Here is a 21,598-nt window from a genome sequence, read left to right on the forward strand (position 1 = left end):
TTAGGATAGCCAGGCACCCAGGCTCAGTGGGCTTAAGGGCAAGCTGGCCTTAATCCAGCCCTCCCCCTGGTCCAGGAGATAGCCACCCCATTGGCCAAGGCCCCAGTGGGCCCCGGTCCTCCAGGGACAGGCTATATGTGTGAGAGAGCCTTGCGCAGCCAAGGAGACCTCAGTGGGCTCCAACTCTCACCAGTCCCAGGCTTGAGGCTCTGCATGGAGGGCAGGAGAGTTTCTTGTACTTTTAACCCCCCACTTTCATTCAGGGTGCAGGGTGAGTCTTATGTATGAGCAAAGCAGGCAATCAGCCTGTGCATGGCCGTGGGGTGCCCCACAGATGTACCCCAAAGGAGAAGATACAATTGGGTCACTTCTCCCTATGCAGCACAGCAGTGTGTCAGGAAAAGAAGGGGTGGAGTCATTCTAGAGTCTCCCAGGGCCCAGGGCAGTGACAGCAGCCTGGCAATGTGGCCCTGGCCCCTAGCCATGCCCAGCCTGACTTTTAACCAACTCGGGTTGCTCCCAGCCTCAGTGTCATTCTGAGCCCCTCTTTATTACACCAGAGAAATTTGGAAAGACAGGAGTCTTAAGAAGCATGTTTATTATAAAACTAAAATTTTCCATTTTTCTCTGGCACTAACAAGGATATTTTTGTGTGAAAACAAATGTTCTTTGTGCTCTTAGTATAACTGAAACCCCAAGTTTAAACAGGGAGGAGAGTAGGATTGAACGTGCCCAGAAGTTCTCAAAGCTGTTTCCTCCACACACCTCCCAGCTTTCCCGGTGTCTGCCCCTCGCAGAAGCTCCTGGTTCTCGGTACCAAGCCCGCCCAGGGCAGCACCACAGGGTTAGCATCAGGCTCTGGCATAGACCCTTCTTCCCAGGTTGTGGGGTGGCCCTTGCAGCTGGAACTTTATTTCTCCAGTTGACATCAGAGCCATGGGCAGACTGTTAGGGCCAAAAGAGCAATTAGGCTTGGCGAGGAGGTTGTGTGCCCAGAGTTCCAAGGTCCCCAGAAGCCAGCCAGGGCAGAGAAGTGCAGTTTTTAGCTGTATTTTTTATATATGGGGTTTTATCCTACACACACACACACACACACACACACACACACACATTCTCATTCCATTGTCCTGGCCGGAGCACAGTGGTATCATCGTAGCTCACAGCAACCTCAAACTCCTGGTGCAAGTGATCCTCCTGCCTGACCTTTCCGAGTAGCTGGGGACCACAGGCACGCACCACCACGCTCAGGTAATTTTTTAAATTTTTGTGGAGATGGGTTCTTGCCATGTTGCCAAGGTTGGGCAACTCTTGGCCTCAAACAAACCCTCCTCCTCTACCTCCCAGCATGCCAGGACTACAAGGGTAAGCCACCATGCCCATCAGCCAGGAACTGTAGTTTACCCCCTAACATGCCAGGACTATAAGGGTAAGCCACCATTCCCACCGGCCAGGACCTGTAGTTGAATAGCACAGAATGGTTATGAAATTTTAGTGGCATTTTCATTGGTCCTGGTCCCATCTGATAAGGGAGCTGCTTGGGAGACATCTGCTGGGCCCTTCTGAAGGGTGCTTTTCAAATGTGGTATCTGGAGAAGGAAAATGACTCCAAATGCAGTCAGTCAGCAGCTGAGACAGTCAGGTGGCTCTCAGCATGCCTTCATCCGATGGCCTGGAGGACACTGGGGCCACAAAGCTCAGAGCTGACAGCCCTGGCGTGAAAAGCCTAGGTGCGGCTCCTGAGCCACCTGTGGGCCCTGTTACTGCAGCAGGAAGGAGGGAGTCTTATCTATGGTTCCTCCCAAGAACCAGCAAACAGGGGAGGAAGGGAGGTGCTAGACAGAGACCTCAGAGCCAGGAGTCCGAATGCTGGCTTCTAATCCGGTGGAAGTTTTGAAGGGAATGCACAGAATCACAGCATTGACGAGGAAAAGCAACTCAGCTGTTTGGCGCCATTTTTGTGGGAACAGCACTCCCCCAAGGCTGGCCATGTTAGTGGTAGGCATTAGAACCATACTTTGTGTGGCATTTGAAGAATGACCTTGAACTGACCTAAAGGAGACCACGTCCACAGATCTCTGTGGGATGTTTGAGAAAGATTTTCACTTCACAAGGGTGGTAAAGGCTATGGGGTTTCTTGACAACAGTGCCACTGCCTTCAAGGTAGGAAGGTCCTTCTGCCCTACCACCCACCCGGTGGTGCCAGCAGCTCTGGCTCCCTTCTGACCCTCTCCTAGTTGGTACACTCCAGCTTTCCAAGTGGACACTAGAGCCAAGAAGCTAAATGTCTGAGTCTGGTGTGGAGACAGCAGGTATCCTGCCTCAGTCTCCTTTTGTGCACCCATCCCCACACAGGTGCCCCTGACACATGAGGACCTGCAGGGGGGCTGCCACCCTGTGGTTGGCCCAGGACAGTGACATCCTGTCCAGCAGCTGCGTCTGCACCAGAGTCCGCAGTGGCCCATTCTACCTGTTCCATCTTTCCTCAGCCCCTCAAAGGAATGAAAACTGTTCTCACTGCCAAGGATTTTCTTAAACCTCACATCAGCCTCTTGTCTGTGCAGGCTCCAGTAGTAACATGGCACGTGATCAAACCCTAAACTCTCAATTTTTGAATATACTAGGCCTCAGTTCTGCCAACTCAGTGGCACCAGCTCAGGGGAAACTTGGTCAGCCTATGTTACTCCCAAATGATTGGACCCTTGGCAGGTGTCTATGACCTAGAGGAGCCTGTGTCAGCCAAGTGGGCTGAGCAGAACGTGGCCTGCTATGGTGGCTTTGCCTTCTCTGAGTTGCATATGCTAGTAAGGGGGTCACTCATTGGGAACCTTAGGGCAGCCCTCGCTCAGCACTGTAGGGTCCCATTTCCTATGCAGTGGAGCCACTCCCAGTCTTGGAAAGAGAAGGTGCCAGTCCATCTACCTCACTCTACCTGGTGTGTTGGGGCTGGGAGGAGCCATTTGACCTAGGCCCCTTCTCAACTTCTCGCCTGGCAGGCCTCAGACTGGCTTCTACACTCCTCCTTCCTCTCCCTCCCTGTGGGGCCCCAGTCCCGGGGAGACTCCCCTGCAGCATCCCAGCCCTGACCACAAGTAGGCATCTGGACCTCAGCCCTGAGTCACCATGTAGAAGAGATTGTCCACCCTCATCTCTGCAGCACACACGGTGCCTGGGGACTCACCCAACCTGCCTGCAGCTAGTGCAGGGTGCTGAGCAGGGACAACAGCAGAAGTGTGCGGTCAATTCACACATTAGCTCTGTCCCATTCCAGCCCTGCATCCATGTGGGGATGGAGGGTTTTTTCTTTTTTAACTCAATTACGAGCTTGCGTTGAGCTCTTAAAATGCCATGAAACAAAAGCCCGTTCTCCTTTGCCTCCACCAGCCCCATGAGGACCCTCCTGAGGGTCTACTGTAGGAGTCTGTGGGCTCCTGCTGCCCCTCCTCCCACCCAGCCAGAGCCCACACTGGCTTCTTCCTGCTCTGGAGTATGCATTGGGACTCAGTGCCAGACTGGGAGAGAAGCTGCTCACACCCAAGTACAGATCACCAGGAGTTGAGCTGGTTATAAGCCAAGTCCTGGAAGTCCCCACTGGGGATTGGTGTGGGGACCAAAGGCTCTTGCACATCAGGACCTGCTGACTGCCTGCCCCAAGCCCTGTGTCTTATGGGAACTGAAGCAAGGTAGTAACAAACCCTGACCCTCAGCAGGGTGAGCAGGATCCCTGAGCATGCCAGGGAGAGCTCAGGGCTCTCACCCTGGTCCTTGTCTTTATCCTCACCCTTCGCAGGGATCGCGGTGTGCAACATCCCGTCTGCAGCAGTGGAAGAGACGGCCGATTCCACCATCTGCCACATTCTTAACCTGTACCGGAGAAACACGTGGCTGTACCAGGCACTGCGGGAGGGCACGCGGGTACAGAGTGTGGAGCAGATCCGAGAGGTGGCCTCGGGAGCAGCACGCATCCGCGGGGAAACGCTGGGCCTCATCGGCTTTGGTATGTGCTGGGGCTGGCACAGGGTCTGCAGGAGAGGCAGGTGCACTAGGCCTGCTCTTGAGGCACCCAGGCCACTGTTCTGGGAGTTCAGGTTCCCTGTGGGTGATGACTATGAGGTGTTTGCTGTGGGTCCACCATACTATCCTCAGCCTGGCACCTCAACATTAAATAGGAAACAGATGGCAGTAGAGTCCATAGTAGCTGCCTCTTGGGACTCAAGGCATGAGAGAATGTAGGGCAGGTAGTTAACGCTGGCTTCTGGAAGGTTCCCCACGCTATCATCCTTCATGGTTCTAGAGCCCACTGAGAGCCACAATGCTTTTTGTCCCATGAGCCTCACCAAGGACCTGGGAGGCAGCATATGAATGAGGACAGAGTAGTACACTGAGGGAGTGAGTACACGTCCAGGAGGCTGTATCTGACCTCAACAGGCCATGGTCGTGGGGTGCTGGCCCTGCCTGACACCTGGGCCTGAGTTTAAGTGCAGGGGCCACACTCAGGAAGCTGGCCTGTTTTAAAGAACCCCATCCCATTTTTCTCTGGGGTATGGACACTGCAGTGTCCTTGGCAACCCAGTGGGCTTCATGTGGCTGCTGGAGATGCTTCATCTCCATCTTCAGGCATCCTGAAGTCCCCCTGAGGCTTTCCATGGTCTCCAGCCAGGTTGCAGGGCCTGGGAGTGATTGGGAGTAGCCCAGATGCACCGTGGGACCTCACTGCACGGTGCCAGTTCAGCCATCACAGAAACTAATTGCTGGGAATCATTCCTTTGACTGTCTTTGTTGTATAGCTTGGAAGACTCTCAGTATATAGGCCAACTCCCTTGCTTCAGCCCTGTTTTCTCAAGACTGCAGAGCTAACCACTGCCACAGTCTTCCTGGTCCCAAAACACCCTGCTAGGGGCTGCCCGCTTTCTGACGCAGGCCTCCCAGTGTCCGGCAGGCAGGCAGGCACCCAGCTGGTGCCACAGGCTTCTCTGCTACATGGACTGGGTTTTGACTGAGGCAGTAACAGAATTGAGTGTCCAGGTATTTAGTCAGAAAAATCTCATGGCTAAAGTAGAAACAAGTGGAAAGATTAGAACTTATGAATTTATGGAAGACAAAAGAGATAACACCCAGCCACAGTCAGCGCTGTTCCGTTTAAATCTGGGCTTGGTGCTCTGGGCCGCCTCTCCCACGGGCCCTTGAGAGCCTGGATCTGTGGAGTGGGGAGGTGGGGCAGGGTCAGGAGGTCTGTGGAGGCCACAAAACAGAGCAGTGGAAATTGCTGGTTCTGTTCTATGAGCTCCCAGCAGCCACAATGGGGTCGCCCCCTACTGCCCCACCTCAGCAGTACCTGCCACTCTGCCCTTTCATGGGGTGTGGCTGGAGTTCCACAGGATGATAGGATAGGCCATTTCCTGCAGAGGTCAGCATGGCTTTATAATCTTTGCCTCTGGACCACGGCTGTTGACCAAGTCATAACCATCACTTAGATAGAGCTTCAGCAGGAGGGTGAAATGTCTACCAGCAAGTTACCCCTCCCAGGTGGGCTGCCTGCTTGGAAACATCCATCTTCTCCTCTCCCCACCTACACATTGGGACCATGGCTTTAAATAAAGAGTCCCCCAGTAGAGCCCATTCAAGCATCATTCAAGCTAGTTTGTTTGCAAAATGCTGACAACAGCTATGGGAAGCAGGTGGTGGACCTATGGGTTTGGAAGGAGACAGCTGCCTGGGGAGTTGGGATACCTGCTTAAACTGTTACGGGACATGGGTGATAACTTGCTGGAGGCCTAGGCTGAACCCTGGAGACCTCAGGCGAGATACCCCACCAGCAGAGCAGGTCCTGTCCTAGCAGACATGTGCCCCTTCCCAGTGTCAAAGGTGATTTCCCACAACTGGTCTGTGCTCATCGCAGGACTGAGGGGTGAGTTTCAGTCATCTCACCCTTTGTGTGAATGAACCCTACCATGAACAGGAGGGTAACTAACACTCCCTGGTAGATGGTGAGAGCAGTAAAGAAGTGAAGCTCACATTAAGAAGCCTGCCACACAAACCAAGTGTGGGCAGAGAAACAGGAACTGAAATAGAGATAATGGCTGGAGCTGGGGGAAAGGACACATGGGTTTCATTAGAACATTCACCTTGGGTTTCAAAATGTCTATAATGGATGTTTAAAAAACATCATGCCATGGCTAATGCAAGCTGCCAACACTGCAGCCCTCACCCAGAAGCCCCAGCCCCATGGGCCCTGATGTGTTCTCTAGGGCACCCGGTTCCACAGGCAGCAGCTCCTGAGGGGATGCCTGGCTCAGGCTCACGTGAGAAGCAGTGGAGGCAGCTGAGCAGGGCTGAGGGCTGTGGACGCACTCACCTGGACGCTCTGTTTCTGCAGGTCGCACGGGGCAGGCGGTTGCTGTTCGAGCCAAGGCCTTTGGATTCAGCGTCATATTTTATGACCCCTACTTGCAGGATGGGATAGAGCGGTCCCTGGGCGTGCAGAGGGTCTACACCCTGCAGGACTTGCTGTATCAGAGCGACTGCGTCTCCTTGCACTGCAATCTCAATGAACATAACCACCACCTCATCAATGACTTTACTATAAAGCAGGTAATTTGAGAGAGACCTCCCAGGCCCTGGAAGCTTCTGTTGAAAGGTGGCAGCCACTGCTGTGGGCATAAGAAGGGATGAGAAATGGTTCACAGACACACTGGTGAGCGGGGAAGAAAGTCCCTGGGACAAGCCCCTTCCACGGACTGAGCCTCCACAGCCAGGCCCACACCCATCTGGCCCCCTCCCAGCTGACCTAGCACAGCTGCAACTTCCCCAGCTTCTCACCTCAGGAGCTACAAAAACTGAGCCCCGGCTGCCACCTGTCATCAAGTCTTCCTAGTCTCTTTCTGAAGATGCAACACACACACTAAGCAACCAGGAGGCTCACTCAGTGGCAGCACTGACGTAACTGGCTTTTCTTTCCTTCCCCAGATGAGGCAAGGAGCATTCCTCGTGAATGCAGCCCGTGGCGGCCTGGTGGATGAGAAAGCCTTAGCCCAGGCCCTCAAGGAGGGCAGGATACGAGGGGCGGCCCTCGACGTGCACGAATCAGAGCCCTTTAGGTAGGTGTGGGCAGATGCCACACGCCAAGCACCTGTAGGACTCCATCCCACACCTGACCCTGCCCTTTAACAATGAAGCAGTTTCCCAAACAGGTCCCTAGGGGGGTGAGAAACTCTGGAGACAACATTCACAGTCTGTTCATCTCAGGCTCTGCTATATTCTTGGTAACTGTAAACAGGCCAGTGGGTCCCCAAAAGTCATCAGAAAAATGATAGTGGACGTTTTGGTCTGTAAACAAATTTTACATCTCTACCCTGGAGTGTTCATTCTGGTTAAAGGAAGACAAGCCTAGAATTTGTGGGTTTTGTTTTTCCCATTTATCCAATTATCCCTGACACTGTTTTTTTGTTTTGGTTTGGTTTGGTTTTTTGTTTGTTTGTTTTTTTTTTTGAGACAGACTTGTCACTCATGTTACCCTTGGTAGAGTGCTGTAGCATCACAGCTCACAGCAACCTCAAACTCTTGGGCTTAAGCAATTCTCTTGCCTCAGCCTCCCAAGTAGCTGGGACTTAACAGGCACCTGCCACAATGCCCAGCTATTTTTTTGTTGCAATTGTCATTGTTGTTTAGCTGGCCTGGGCTGGGTTCGAACCCGCCAAACTTGGTGCATGTGGCTGGCGCTGTAACCACTGTGCTACAGGTGCCAATCCTCTGACACTGTGACACTGTTCTTACAGAAGAGTTTAGATAGTTAGGTTCAAAAAAATTCCCAACCTTATGAAATATGACCCCCACCTTCAGGTGTATGTGGCTGCTATTCTACATGGCCATGCTATTCTACATGGCCTCTCTGGGTAGGGAACGGATTTAACTCTTCACATTTATCTAGCTTTGCTCAGGGTCCATTGAAGGATGCACCAAACCTCATCTGTACTCCCCACACGGCCTGGTACAGTGAGCAGGCCTCACTGGAGATGAGGGAGGCCGCTGCCACGGAGATCCGCCGGGCAATCACAGGTGAGCCCCCTTCTGTTAGCCCTAGCCTGGCATGCCAGGGGCAAAGTTCAACTCCACCGTGGAGCCACCACTAATCCTGCTTCTTACACAGAATTCATTTTTAGGATCAAGTTAAGTTTCATGAGTTGGGCCCTGTTTCTGTAAGCCCTGAACTAAATTTCTAAGAGGGAGCCAGTTCCCTTTAGCCCAGCCAGTGTGAGTATTGTACACTCTGGAGGGAGGCCCCCAGACACAGACAGGAAGGAGGCTCCAGCTAACGCCCAGGTGCCTGGGCCCTTGGACATTGAAACTTCTGTGAAAATCAAAGGACCAGCACTCTATTCATTATAGACTTCTCTCGACACTAACATTTTAGGTCCCTGCCCCCCCTACATCTGCTAATAATATTGAAGTCTCTGTGACATTTAAAAGTGTGATTAAATTTTAATCATCTTACTCCAGGTCGCATCCCAGAAAGCTTACGAAACTGTGTGAACAAGGAATTCTTTGTCACGTCAGCAACTTGGTCAGTAATAGACCAACAAGCAATTCATCCCGAGCTCAATGGTGCCACATACAGGTGAGAAGAGGAATTGCGTGTGTCTCTGCCTCTGAGCACCTCCCCAGGTGGGGTAAGGACACAGGGGTGCGAAAGAAACAGCCTTTCAGCCTTCTCATTGGGAATCATGTATACATGCTTTCTGTTATTCTGGTAGCTAGACATTTCTGCTCTATAAGGGGGCAGGATCGTTACCAGATGTGACTGGCCACAGGGGTTAGGAACTGCCCTTCTTTCTGAAGGCATTGTGAACTAGAGGGTTTCTGGTAATTGAAAAGGTACAGATGAGATCTTCAAGAGGAAAGAAAGACCTGTTTTATCATCTAAGTTGAATCTTCTGCCCAAGGGATGCTTTCAGCCTGATGATACAGTGAACTAAGGATAACACCTTTGTCCAACATTAAGAATGACAAAGGTGTGACTGGAGATGCTAGGGAGTGCAGAATGGGGTAGGTAGAGACAGGACTCCTTGAAGGGAGCACTGGTTTCCATTTGTGGTTATTTCCTAGGGTTCTTCCCCACTCTCGTGCCACTGTTAGTGCTGGGATCAGGAAATAAACAGACCCTTCGTGCATTAAAGGAGAAAAGCTGCAGCCTTGAACCCAAGAAGAAATTCTTTACAAAGTTCACATACTCCGACCTGGAGTTTCTACTCTTAGCAACACTTATGTTTGGGGCAGATGTTTCTGTCCTGGTGGCCCTGTCCTACACTTGCCACTTCCAATCGTATCCATTGAATAATGTCTCCAAACATTGCCCATGTTCCCCCAGAGATTACATACAGTTTCAGGAGCAAAACTCTGAAGGAGCGATGCTATTGCATCCAGGTTGTGCGTGATTTTCTTCACGTCATAAAGCCCCACCTTTCTGCCCTGGTAACCACTTTGATGTCATCACCGGGGCCCATCTCAGTGTCACATTCCCTGCCACTAATGCTGGTGCCCACCTTTTTCCTGCAGGGAGTCTAAGGCTCTGAGGACCCCTGGACCATTGAACGTGTTCCGAGAGGCCACAGTTTGAAGGGACCCCATCCAGCAGAGTCTTCTGGAGAGGTCCTAGGGCTTGTTGACTGGTCTTAAGAGAGTGGCAGGCCAGGGGCTGGGGCAGGGTGGCTTCCACAGTTAGAACTGCCCTTTCTGGCTCATTTATAAAAAGTTGAGAATGTTGCAAGTAAGACTTCTCCTAAAGCACCTGCCTCTTAACAAGTACGTGTGAATACAGTGAGTCCCGTTTGTGCCTAAGGAGCATACGTTCCGTAGGTGGCTAATGCAGATTGTCCTCACACACAGCACCTTGGCATGCCTGCAGCACAAAGGCAGCCTGTGTCTGGGCATTCTGAGGAAGGTAGGCACTGAGTCAGCAGGCAGTGCACCATCCCATCTCGTGCCACAGGAGTGCAAAACCAACCAGCCTGCGAAGCCACTGACTTCATGAGTGCTATATAGTCTGGGTGGCTTATAAACTGTAGAAATTTCTCAGTCGTGGAGGCTGAAGTGTGAGGTCAGGGTGCCCCCACAGCAAGATAGGGTACAGGCTGTCTTCCAGGCAGCTGACTCCTGGTTCTCCCTGTATCCTCACATGGCAGAAAGGACCAGTGCCCTTTTTAATATGAGCACTAAAAGCTCCTGGCCTGATCACCTCCAAAGCCCCCACCTCTTGATACCATCACTTTGGAGGGTTAGGATTTGAACTTAAAGGAACTGGGGCAAAGAGGGACCAGAAGCATTTAGTAAACTCTAGCGGTTCTTCCTACTATCTGTTGGGAAATCACTGTCAGTGTAACTCACCAACACTTTCTAAAGCTACCAGAAAACTTGGGAGTCTGCTTTGTACAAAGTATGTTTTTATAATCAGTACAGGATCCACTTTCATAATTAGTACTGGGCTAACATCTTCCTGGTCACAAGCATTCTGATAGGATGGGGCGGTGTTTTTTGTTTTGTTTTCAAGAATTAGTTGCTGATGTTTTATATTAAGTATTTCTTCTTGCTTTGGGGGCAGCAAAGGTGACAAATTATCTCATAAAAATTGTTAAAAATAAATTTTAGAAAAGGAGGAAGAAGAGCCAAGAACTTGGCAGCTCTGCTGTGGACTTATTAGACCCTATTGTGTGTGCTCCCTAGATACCCACCAGGCCTCGTGGGCGTGGCTCCAGGAGGACTGCCTGCAGCCATGGAAGGGATCATCCCTGGAGGCATCCCAGTGACTCACAACCTCCCTACAGTGGCACACCCTTCCCAAGCGCCCTCTCCTAACCAGCCCACAAAACACGGGGACAATCGAGAGCACCCCAATGAGCAATAGCAGAGGATGCCGATGCCGGAAGGTAATCATTCAAATAAACTTGGGACCAAGAGACAGTGAGAAATAGATGAACTAAGAAAAAAGGAATTTGACGGTCTTTTTAACTAATTTGGACATATGCATCATTGATGTTGCAGTGTTAAAACTACAAGAGCTAGAAAACTGAAGATGTCTGCTTACGGAAGCACTGAAAGACTAGGACGTGATTTATTAACGACCAACTTCTGTTATTGTGTGTTAAGTTTTTCATCTGTGCATCAAATCACAAAGAATAAATAGAGCTTTTTCCTTTATCAGTCCCTTGGGCACAGCAGGTCCCAAGCACCCTGCTCTAGAATGTTGCATCAGGAGTTCCAAACATCAAAATAAAAATTAAGAGGAAAATCCCCATCCTGTGACTCTAGTCCCTTCGGTCTACAGGGGCTGGTTACCTCTTTTTGCTAATAGGAAGATTAAAACTACAGAATGGGGAGAAACTGTTTGCCTGTATTAAGACATCTGCACGCATAGGATTGAAGAGTACAGGCTCCTGTACAAAGAAGTGTCTCACACCTGAACTGCATACTGAGCGGGCAAGTTGGCTGTAAGTTCAGTAATACCCTGATGATGCAAAAAAAAAAAAAAAAAGTATTAAGTTTCACAAGCTGTTTGTACTCAAATATATTTTCTCAGTTTCAGATCCTCAGCTATTTTATTGAGTGGAAAGTCTTGAACTAAAAGTGTTCAAGAAGAATAATGTTGCATTTCCTTATGTCTCAGGAAACACTTTTTATGGTAACTTGTCAGATTGTCTATGAACAAACCCACTTTTTTAGACATTGATAAAGTCTTCTTTTCTTCACGTGATATTTTATACAAGAACACTTCAGATGTATTAGATGTGACTGATTTTAACAAATCCTATTAGATTTGTATCTTCAACTAGTTACATGTTCTATTCATAGTCTTTTGTGAATCATTGCCTTTTTGTTTAAAAAGATGGCCTATTTTGAGCCTTTGTATAGGTACATTCCTGTTTTTGTGACAAAAAAAAACTTTAAAACTGTCCCAAACAGAAAAATAATGGCTATCAGAAGTATGTTTTGTTTTAGTGTGAGTTACCGTTACTGTATTTGTTTATTGTAAAGGTGGACATTTAGCATTCAGTGCAGTTTTCAATAAAAAGTAATTAAAATTTCTGTTAAGTTCTGAAATTCAAATACATCTCACCAGTGTAAAAAGTCCTCTACTTGAGATGTTTAAAGGCAGCTGCATTGTCAATTAGCCAATTTCCAACTCTTGTTATTCCAGGGTTGTATCTGCCTAATCCATGACCAGACTCAAGAAAGCTGACAATTACCTCATGTGATAGTTTAATTGAAAATCAAACTTCATACAAGTCCAAGTCTGTCACTATAAATCATCTCATCCTTAAGATGAAAAGTGGGTCAATTCAAGAAACAAAGGTGCTTGTGTTTTGATTTTAATTTACCCCCAAAGCAAAATTGGCTGGCTCAAGGAAGAAAAGTGACTCTAACAATTGTGATATTTACAAAATATTGAAAAATAATTAACAGCAGCCATTTCCATAGGTTAAGAACTTTATGTTGATTTAATGGATCTTCCTTTTCAAATACCATTAAACCCTTTGTCGGTTAAGTCCAGCAGTTCCAAATATCAAACTCCTTTTGGGCCCTTCTCTTCCTATTAAAAAGAAACCATGGTGTCCTAAAGCATTCAGCCTGCCTGGCCTTAATTCCTCCCTTATTTTAAGGTATTGGTCCCATCCCAACTCTGCCATGAAAACTTACATTAAAAAACTTCCCATGGAGCACACAGTTTACTGACCTATTACTTCAGACAGCAAAGGAGTGATTTAACATATCTTCATAACCATGAACTATGCGTGGGAAGGAGGCTTAGTACACACGGGGTATCTTAACCTTCACATATATTCATTCTGGGATACGATGAACCTAAGAGTCAAAAACATAAAAAGGCAGGTCTGAATACATGGTCCACCTGGGTCTTGTTTAATTAGATCTTGGTTGCCCAAACGGTCTTTGGGAAATGATCATATATATATGTGTATATATATAAATTTACTCCAAGGAAAAAACAGGTCAGAACAAAAAACACCACACACTCTCTTCACCCCAGAAAAACAACCATAAAGTCCATACAGTTATTACTAAGTCAATCAAAAGACATTCATGCCTATCACCCAGCCATGTATAATCTTCAACAAAGGATGGTGTAGTCTATCTTGGGATGATAATTATGGCTGTTTAATAGTTCAAGAGCTTAATATAGCAATGATTTACCAAAAATTTGGCCTTTAACAGCCAATCTACTATGAAAACCATTTAAAGCCCCATTCCTGTTTGTAGCTTAGGAAATGGAACCATCTATACATTCTTTCCCACAGGGAAGAATACTGTACCTATCAAAACTATATGCGGTCAGGGTCACTGATAATAAATAAATAAATAAAGAGGGAACTGGGTGGAAACGACACTCACCAGACCAACACACAGGAAGAAACTAAATACTGAGCCTGTAATTCTGAGCATCAACTGTAGTGCTGACTACAGTGACCAGATGTTCTCCCTCTATTTCTCTGGCTTCTTCAATTGAGAGGGCAGATTTTACTTCACAGGCATCTAGAGAACAGGATCTCTGCCCCCTACAGATCCCAAGCCACGGAGAAAGTTCCTACAGATGATGCCCAGCATTCAGAATGGTGGCCTTCTAAGAACTATGATTATTAACTACTGACCAAAATGAAAGAAAACATTAACCACTTAGAACATTAACATTTACCATTATATCAAAATTCACTTGTGGTGGAATCATACCACAAAATATTTTCGACTTTTAGCATGCAGCAAAAATTCTTTTCTGGGAACAATTTTTACTGAGTGTTCAGAGAAGGGGATAAGAACTGAAGATATTACACCTAGTGGGTATTTGTCTGTTTTTAGTATTCTGGCATCAAATTTGAGGTTACAGACATTCCAATAACTAAACATAAAACCAGAAGCAAACAAGGTTTTCACAGCCTTTTCTTCACAGGGAAGGAAAAATTCATGTGTTGCTGTGTCCATATAGATTGGGCTTCTTTCCAAATTCACTGCCCTATCAATAGTTAAGAAAGTGCTTATCAGGACACTAAGTCTGAAATTTTTTGCCCAGTACTCAACGTATACCTGAAATGGTCAACTAACTTTTAAAAAAAAATTCTGCCTAAGACTGTAGTTTTAACTTTAAATAATAATAATGGCTACAATTAACCAACATGCAAAATTCATCATACAATGCATTTACCACCTTATTGCAGTTTTCAAATCTTTATCCTGTACTAAACTGGTAGTCCCAGTCTGCCTGAGCAAAGCCATGCCGTCCTCACAAGATTCGCTCAGAGCAGAGGTGGTGATGGAAGGTCCCAAAGCCCCTCTGCGTGGCAATGTGGGCAGAACACTGTCAGTGGAGGCCAAGTGAGCAAATTTCACACAATTGTGTAGTGAGACGTGATCTGCTCCCTTCCCATCTGGGGAATGACTACTCACTACTCTTAAACAGACCACTGCCCAGAGTCGGGTACTCTTCCAAACAAATACCTAAATACTGAAAAGGGATATATCAGAAAACTAGACAAAATAATAGAAACCAAAACCCTCTTCAAACAAGGAAACCGATGTCTATATGAAGTTCACTCAATAAAAAAATTCTTAGCTTTTCTTACAGTTTTGTTCCTCAAAGATTTGATTTTATTTCATTGGGCACAACAGGAACTAAATTATTTAAAATAAAAGCTTATTTATTTTTATGTTTTGCTGTGGATAATTTATACAAAAACGTTTCCAGATTTCTGAGACTTAATGTTAAATGAATCTTTTAACGTGAAAGTAGAATGCCAGGTTCTACTGAAAAAAGAATATCTCAAAGGAACAAAGAATCACTGCCATGTGCTTTTTGTAAGTGCCCATGCTGGAAAAAAATTTCTCAATAATATGAAGATGCTGGTACAACTTTTCCTATTACACAATTTCTTACACAACCACATGCGTTACATTTATAGACAGATTTACAATTTGAAAGAAAAAAAGTTCTGTCTTAATAAAATTAGTTTTTTACAAACTGAAGTCCAACCAAAGTTCTCTGTCTCCTCGTGCATCAGATGCACCGTCTCCATTGGTGTGGATCAGGCAAACATCTCCGAGCAGACATTGCCAGTTTTGGTTCATTCCATGCTGCATACTCTGCTTGGAGCACCACACTTTGGGGTCATCACAGATCCAATGCCTTGGTCTTCTGCTGTTGATTTTTTTCATTCATCTTCTTCATCTTCATCTTCCTCTCCATCAGACAGGGATGTACAAGGCCGGATCTGTCGGTAGCGGTCAAGCCATTTTTCCACCATTTGGGTGACCAGGGGGTGATTCCGCCGCCTAGAGCTTTTCTGCATGGCAACCAGAACACCCCCCTCAGTCACACAGCAATCCAGCCACTCCCTGAGCAGTTTTTCTTGCTGTTCTTCATTCCCTAGCTTTTAGAGGAGTGTGAAGGAAAAGGGAGAAAAAATCAGAAAAATATCAGACTTTTTTTTTTTTTTAAAGAGACATTATTGCCCTTGGTAGAGTGCCATGGTGTCAAAGCTCACAGCAACCTCCAGCTCCTGGGCTTAGGTGATTCTCTGGCGTCAGCCTCCCGAGTAGCTGGGAATATAGTCCCCCACTGCAACACCCGGCTATTTTTTTGTTGCAGTTTGCCCAGTGCTGGGTTCAAACCTGCCACCCTCAGTATATGGGGACAGCACCCTACTCACTGAGCCACAGGCACTACTAACAGATCAGACTTTTAATAGGAATTTAAAACCCACAGCGGGTATGATAACTAAAGAAAAGGCCAAAGCAACAAGCTGTCTAACATGGTTTCAACCTCCCCAGTTCTGCTTAAATTTTAAAAAAACATCAGTGGGAAAATGATCAGAAAAGACTCAAGGGAAGAACGTTAGCAGTTCTCAACCTGTAGGTCACGACCCATGAGAACTGTATTAAAGGGTTGCGGCATTAGGAAGATTGAGAACCAGTGCCCTAGGAGGTAGTAACAAATGTTCTAATCTGCTCTTGGCAAAGAAAATGCCATAAAAAGTCACAGCTTCAACCACATGACAAGGTAAGTTTACTGGGTAGATTATATACAGATTAAAGTTATACAAGTTATGGTCTCTTAATTTTTTTCCTCTAAATGTTGTGATTATAAATGTTTTGTGATAACTATTAGTACATTAAATAAAAGACCATTAATTTTATAAGAATATTTGCCTTCTGACAGTGTTCTTTGGTAGATTCTCACCACCAGGTCCCACCCTCTGTTTTCCTCCCTCTGCAATGGTTTCACGTGCTCCAATGGTTTCTTGCTCCTGCCACTGTGCTCCGTGTCCAGCCTCAACCCAGCAGTCAATGTTCACTCCCAGCTTACCCAGAGTAAAAGCCAAAGCCTGAACCTCACCGCCCCCCCCCCCTTCCACGACCTCTCTTCTCATGTCACAGTGACCCCTTTCCCTACATCCTATTTAAATCATAACCTCCACCTTTACTTTTTCTCCTTAGGTGCCCATCATCACCTGAGGGCAGGGACTTTAGATTTAGCTGTCTGCTGTGTCTCCACCCAGCAATTTTGGAAAGGCAAATTTCAAAATATGACTATTATTTATTTATAGAAAGTAGCAATTACTACAACCACATTCAGGAATGTGATAGTTACCAGGTAACTGGAGACATAGACCACTTACCTCCTGGGCAGAAAGAAAGTGCACATGGAGTAACTTCCTCTCACTGTCAACCAGAGGCAAAAACGTGATAGTGACATCATCATCGGTGTTCAGGTTAGCACCAGCACCTCGATTGCCATAGCCATCATTTTCCATAGCAACCAAAGCAGAGAAGTGGCCCCTTGTATAACCCAGAGCAATTGGACTTTTCCAACAAAAACTCTGTTCCCACAATAAAGGCAAATAAACACCTGCATGAAGAGGGAAGAAAATCTTGATTGTCCCAGGTCAAAATAGCCCACTGCCTCCTTTCCACACTCCTCTGTCTGCTTCCCGACTTCTAAGATCCACTCTCTGATCTTGCTCTCAGTTAATAGTTTTACTTAAGAATGTGGCTGTAAACTACATTATACACATAGTAGTAAAGAAGAGATTTCTAAAACGCTCTTGAATAATAGCTTACCTTGAAACCGAGTATATCCTAAAGTTTCTCCCCGGAAACTCTTATAGTATTTTACTCCATAAACTATAATTGGTCGTCTAAGAATATGTGCAAGTACAAAAATGTGTGTCTGTTCCAAACTTGCTCCAGGCTGTGTAGAACAACAACAAAAAAGCAATTTCACTTTATAGTGTTTATTAGCACTCTTGGAAAACTAACATATAAAAAAACAGTACTACCTTCAGCATACTATCAAGCCACTTCTAAAAACTAATTATGTCCAGTTATAGAATCATTTGATTGCTCTACAAAGTCTATGTACAGGTATCATTCACTATCCAAACACACAAGCCAGATAAATAAATGTGCATAAATATTTTGAGATATCTCTTTGCTATCCAACCTCAGCATTAACTCTAAGAAATGAGAGATTCAGATAGCAAGGGATGTTTATGATATGCTGGTTATCTGTGAAAATAATACCTACAGTAAAGTCCTCCAGAAGTGAAAAGATGAGCCTTGTTATTTCATATGAACTTCAATGATGGTATCACCTAACTCCTGCATGCTAATACTAAATGGGCCTATCTTCCAACTACAATGATTCTAATAACACACAGCCACAATGTATCTGTCTCAGATGTAAATCAGCTATTGTGAACCCTACCCAAAGACAAAAGACATTTCCTTTCCAAAGTTCAAAGGAACTATGGTGCTTTCTGGAAAGAAAAGGGGGTGTCTGTTGTACATATACAGTGGAACCTCCACCTCCTTAATTTGATCTAATTTTCATGGACTAGACACATACTGCATGTACATATATCAGTACAGTAGGTTTAATTCTTATGTTGACCAGTTACAGTCCCTTGGGTGGTCAACCTACCAGTTTAGTACACTGAATGTCCTCACCACGTTAAACTGGTATGAAAGCCAGGGTCTTAAGGGGGCAATCCTACACAATTCTGTTATGGGAAGGCTTCATTATAAAATAAATCATGCTGGCAAATACTAGAAACCATTCCTATCAATGGTAATTACTTTAGAGTAAGCTAGACTGTACTTTTCCTCTGTCTACGTCATGTATACAGTCTCACCACTGGAGAACATGAAGATTGATTATGTGCTTCTCAGGGCCTGAAGGCTCAGCAGCAGCAAATACTACTTCAGTAGTTATCATGGAAGTTTCCACCTCAGACACAGACTGGCGTACCTGTAGGTACGCAAACTAGGCATCCAACGTCTGCACATAGGAGGAACGCAGAGCAATCGTCACGAGACAACTTTCACTATGACAGGTTTTATCACTTGATACAAGAAACAACAGTACTCTCCCTGGTCTGCAGTAAAGACACGCTGTGGACATACACAGTATTGATGAAAGGTAGTGGTGATAGAACCTGCAAGCAGTCAGTCTCTTTGTTCTATGTTGTTTCCAATATGGTTTGCTCCCCTAATCAAGGAATCTACAGCTTCTCAGAAGCAACAAGGTTTGAAGCATTCTTACCTGACTAGCAAGTGAGAGTATAAATGCCCAGTCTTCTTGCCACTGCTCCTCTCTCAAGGAAAAATGTAAACCAAAGCTCTGAGAATACCAGGATTCCCAATCTTTCCAGCGTGTGTAAAACCTAAAAACAAAAGAAATAGCCTATAGAGAGTACATTTAATGTCCTGATCATTTATTTGATATAGTCTTTAACCAGCCTATGTGAACAGATGAATAATTTTATTAATTTTACCTGGTTTGCAAAATATTTTCCAAATTAAAAATGCTTCCCATTCTGCTATCAGATACCTTTTAACATCTTCAGCCAGAATCTGATTCACCACCCACGAAACTGTCATCAAACTTCACTTTCAATGTCTACTACTGATTTACAAACAAAATAACATTGAAAACAGCCATCTGAGATGTTGGATATACAGAAAGACACTACATTTCTCCATCAGTGTATCACTACTTGATCCCTATATACCCCATGTGTTCAAAAGAATATTGAGATCACTTCCTTTCTTTCCATACATAAGATTATTTCTGACAATCATCTGATAACCCAGAAACCAAAAAAAAAAAAAAAAAATCACTGCAACTACAAAAAACAATTCCTTATAGTTAAATACCCCTTTAAATATAAACTGAATTGCTAAAAACAAACTATTTTTCTTTACATCAAATATAAAATTAAATAAATTCAGAAATATGCTGAGAATTGTGATTTACTATCTTAATAAAACAAGCCAGCCAAGACCTCTGAAGTGAAGACAAACATTTTTGTAACATTCCCTTTCTTTTTTAAGCATTGGAATTCTAGGTAAAAGAAATAAAAGGCAAAATAATCTGTACTGTTGAAAGCTCCAGCATAGAAAAGTTAAATGTTTGATGTCATAAATACCTTTCCTATAATTTAATGGAGTACTCCATTAGAAAGTAAATTAATGTATTTTATATTTTTTAAAAGGCTAGAACTTAATGTTCTAGAGGTTTAAATCTTAGTTGATTAAAAAAACATTTTTAAAAAAAAAGGCAAAACGTTGGGTGGTGCCTGTGGCTCAAGGAGTAGGGTGCTGGCCCCATATAATGTTTTTAAAATACAGATGTTCTTTTCAATAGCTAAGATATACACAAATGTATCTGGATGTTTTAGCACCAATGATGAAATATGCTTTGAAAGTGCAAAGAGAAATATCACCAAAGACAAACTGTTAACATACAGAAAAATTTATGCAATTAGGAATTTGTTGGTTAGTGCCTATAATCACTTTACGAATGAAACAGTGAGCTAAGTCAGCCAAAAATGTTGACTTCCCTTAAAACTCTTCAAGAAGATTACTGAACAAGGGAGTTCAATAAAATATACTTTCAACATAAACATGTTCAAATAGTCACCCCTACCACATTGAGACCTAAACTGTGAAAATAGCTGGCTTATTAACAAGCAAACCAAATTAAGCAACATACAACAAAATGGTATAGGACTATAAGTTTGACTTCATATTCAAAAATCAATTCCATGTTCATAGATTGGAAGACTCAGAATCGTCCAATTGAGAATATTTCTTCCCTCACCAAATTATCTACAGATTCAATGCAATCCCAATCAAAATCCCAGCTATCATTTTTACAAAAACTGAAAAGCTGGATCCTAAAACTTATATGGAAATTCAAAGGACCCACAATAGCCAAACACTCTTGAAAAAGAAATGCAAAGTTGGATGATTTACACTGCTGATTTCAAAACTTATTACAAAACTACAAACATCTAGATAGTCTGATATTGACATAAGGATAAAAATATGCATCAATGAAAAAATACTGAGAGCCCATAAACCAACCTTTCTAATGGTCAACTTATTTTCAACAAAACTGCACAGGCAACAGAATGGGGAAAAAACTATCTTTTCAATAAACAGTACTGGGACAACTGGATATCCACATGCAAAAAGATCAATTTAAAACTTTACACCTTAAATGAAAATTCACTCAACATGGATCATAGATATAAAAGTTAAAACTATGAAATTCTTAGATACAAATCTATGTGATCTTGGGCTAGACAAAGATTTCTTCAGATACAACAGCAAAACTACAAGTAATAAAGTATTGATTAGCTGGACTCCATCAAATTAAAGACTTACACGTCATCAGACATTGTTAATGTAAGTAAAAAGCCACAGAACGGAGGATAATAAATGCAAATCATTATCCATGAGGGACTTCATACGTAAAGAATACCTGCAACTCAGTAACAAGACAATCCCCTCTAAAATACAGCAAAAAATGTGGGAAGATTTTAAACCCAGTAAGATACATAAATGACCAGTAAATGCTTGAAAAGATGCTCAATATCATCAGTTATTAGGGAAATGTAATCAAAACCACAATGAGACACTACATGCATGAGAATGGCTACAATAAAAAAGATAAATAGTAAGTGTTGATGAAAACGTGACAAAAGTGGGATCTTTACACACTGCTGACAAATATAAAATGCTACAGACACTGTGGAATACAGTTAGGCAGTTTCTTATAATGTTAAGCATAGATTTACTTTATGACCCATTTTTACTCCTACAAAAGAGAAGCTAAAACACTATCCCACCGAGACTTGTACAGGAATGATCACAGTTGCATTATCTAGGTTTGTAACAGCCAAAAAGTAGAAACAACCCAATATCCACCAATGGATTTAAGTACGTCAACAAAATGTGGCATGCAGCCATATAATGGAATTATTAAACAGTAATAAAAAGGAGCAAAGTACTGATATATGCACAGCATAGGCAAGTCTTTAAAATTTTATGCAAGTCAAAGCAGCCAGTCACAAAAGACTACATATTTTATGATACCATTTATGTAAAATGTCCAGAAAAGACATATGTACAGATACAGAAAGATTAGTTATCTGGGGATGGGAAGTGGGAGGGACTAAAGAAAGTAAGATTTCTTTTTGGGGGGGTGATAAAAATGTTCTATAATTCTGTTGCAGTGACAGCTACACAATTCTGTAAA

At 44.4% G+C, this 21,598-nt stretch overlaps 2 protein-coding genes across 6 annotated transcripts in view; one reads left to right on the forward strand and one right to left on the reverse strand.

Moving 5' to 3' along the window:
• The window catches only part of CTBP2 (C-terminal binding protein 2), a 106,013-nt gene extending 93,942 nt beyond the window's left edge, over positions 1-12,071 (forward strand). Inside the window, exons 5-10 of one of the 2 annotated variants that reach the window (XM_012807785.2) lie at positions 3,788-3,994; positions 6,374-6,588; positions 6,964-7,094; positions 7,925-8,052; positions 8,494-8,611; positions 10,714-12,071. In XM_012807785.2, the coding sequence (XP_012663239.1) occupies positions 3,788-3,994; positions 6,374-6,588; positions 6,964-7,094; positions 7,925-8,052; positions 8,494-8,611; positions 10,714-10,894 (980 nt within the window). In that variant the 3' untranslated portion in view covers positions 10,895-12,071. The remainder of the gene's footprint in view (positions 1-3,787; positions 3,995-6,373; positions 6,589-6,963; positions 7,095-7,924; positions 8,053-8,493; positions 8,612-10,713) is intronic. The other variant, XM_003794070.3, reaches the window with a different exon arrangement.
• Positions 11,453-21,598, reverse strand: part of ZRANB1 (zinc finger RANBP2-type containing 1) — a 67,602-nt gene continuing 57,456 nt past the window's right edge. For 3 of the 4 annotated variants that reach the window (XM_012807786.1, XM_023515603.1, XM_023515604.1), the window contains exons 7-10: positions 18,596-18,716; positions 17,113-17,242; positions 16,671-16,900; positions 13,837-15,422 (exon numbers count right to left, since the gene is read on the reverse strand). In XM_012807786.1, coding sequence (XP_012663240.1) covers positions 15,204-15,422; positions 16,671-16,900; positions 17,113-17,242; positions 18,596-18,716 — 700 coding nt within the window. In that variant the 3' untranslated portion in view covers positions 13,837-15,203. Of the gene's footprint in view, positions 15,423-16,670; positions 16,901-17,112; positions 17,243-18,595; positions 18,717-21,598 lie in introns of all 4 variants that reach the window. The other variant, XM_012807787.2, reaches the window with a different exon arrangement.

The sequence above is a fragment of the Otolemur garnettii genome, unplaced genomic scaffold (assembly GCF_000181295.1).
Source record: "Otolemur garnettii isolate 467f Iridium unplaced genomic scaffold, OtoGar3 scaffold00075, whole genome shotgun sequence".
Lineage (NCBI taxonomy): Eukaryota > Metazoa > Chordata > Mammalia > Primates > Galagidae > Otolemur > Otolemur garnettii.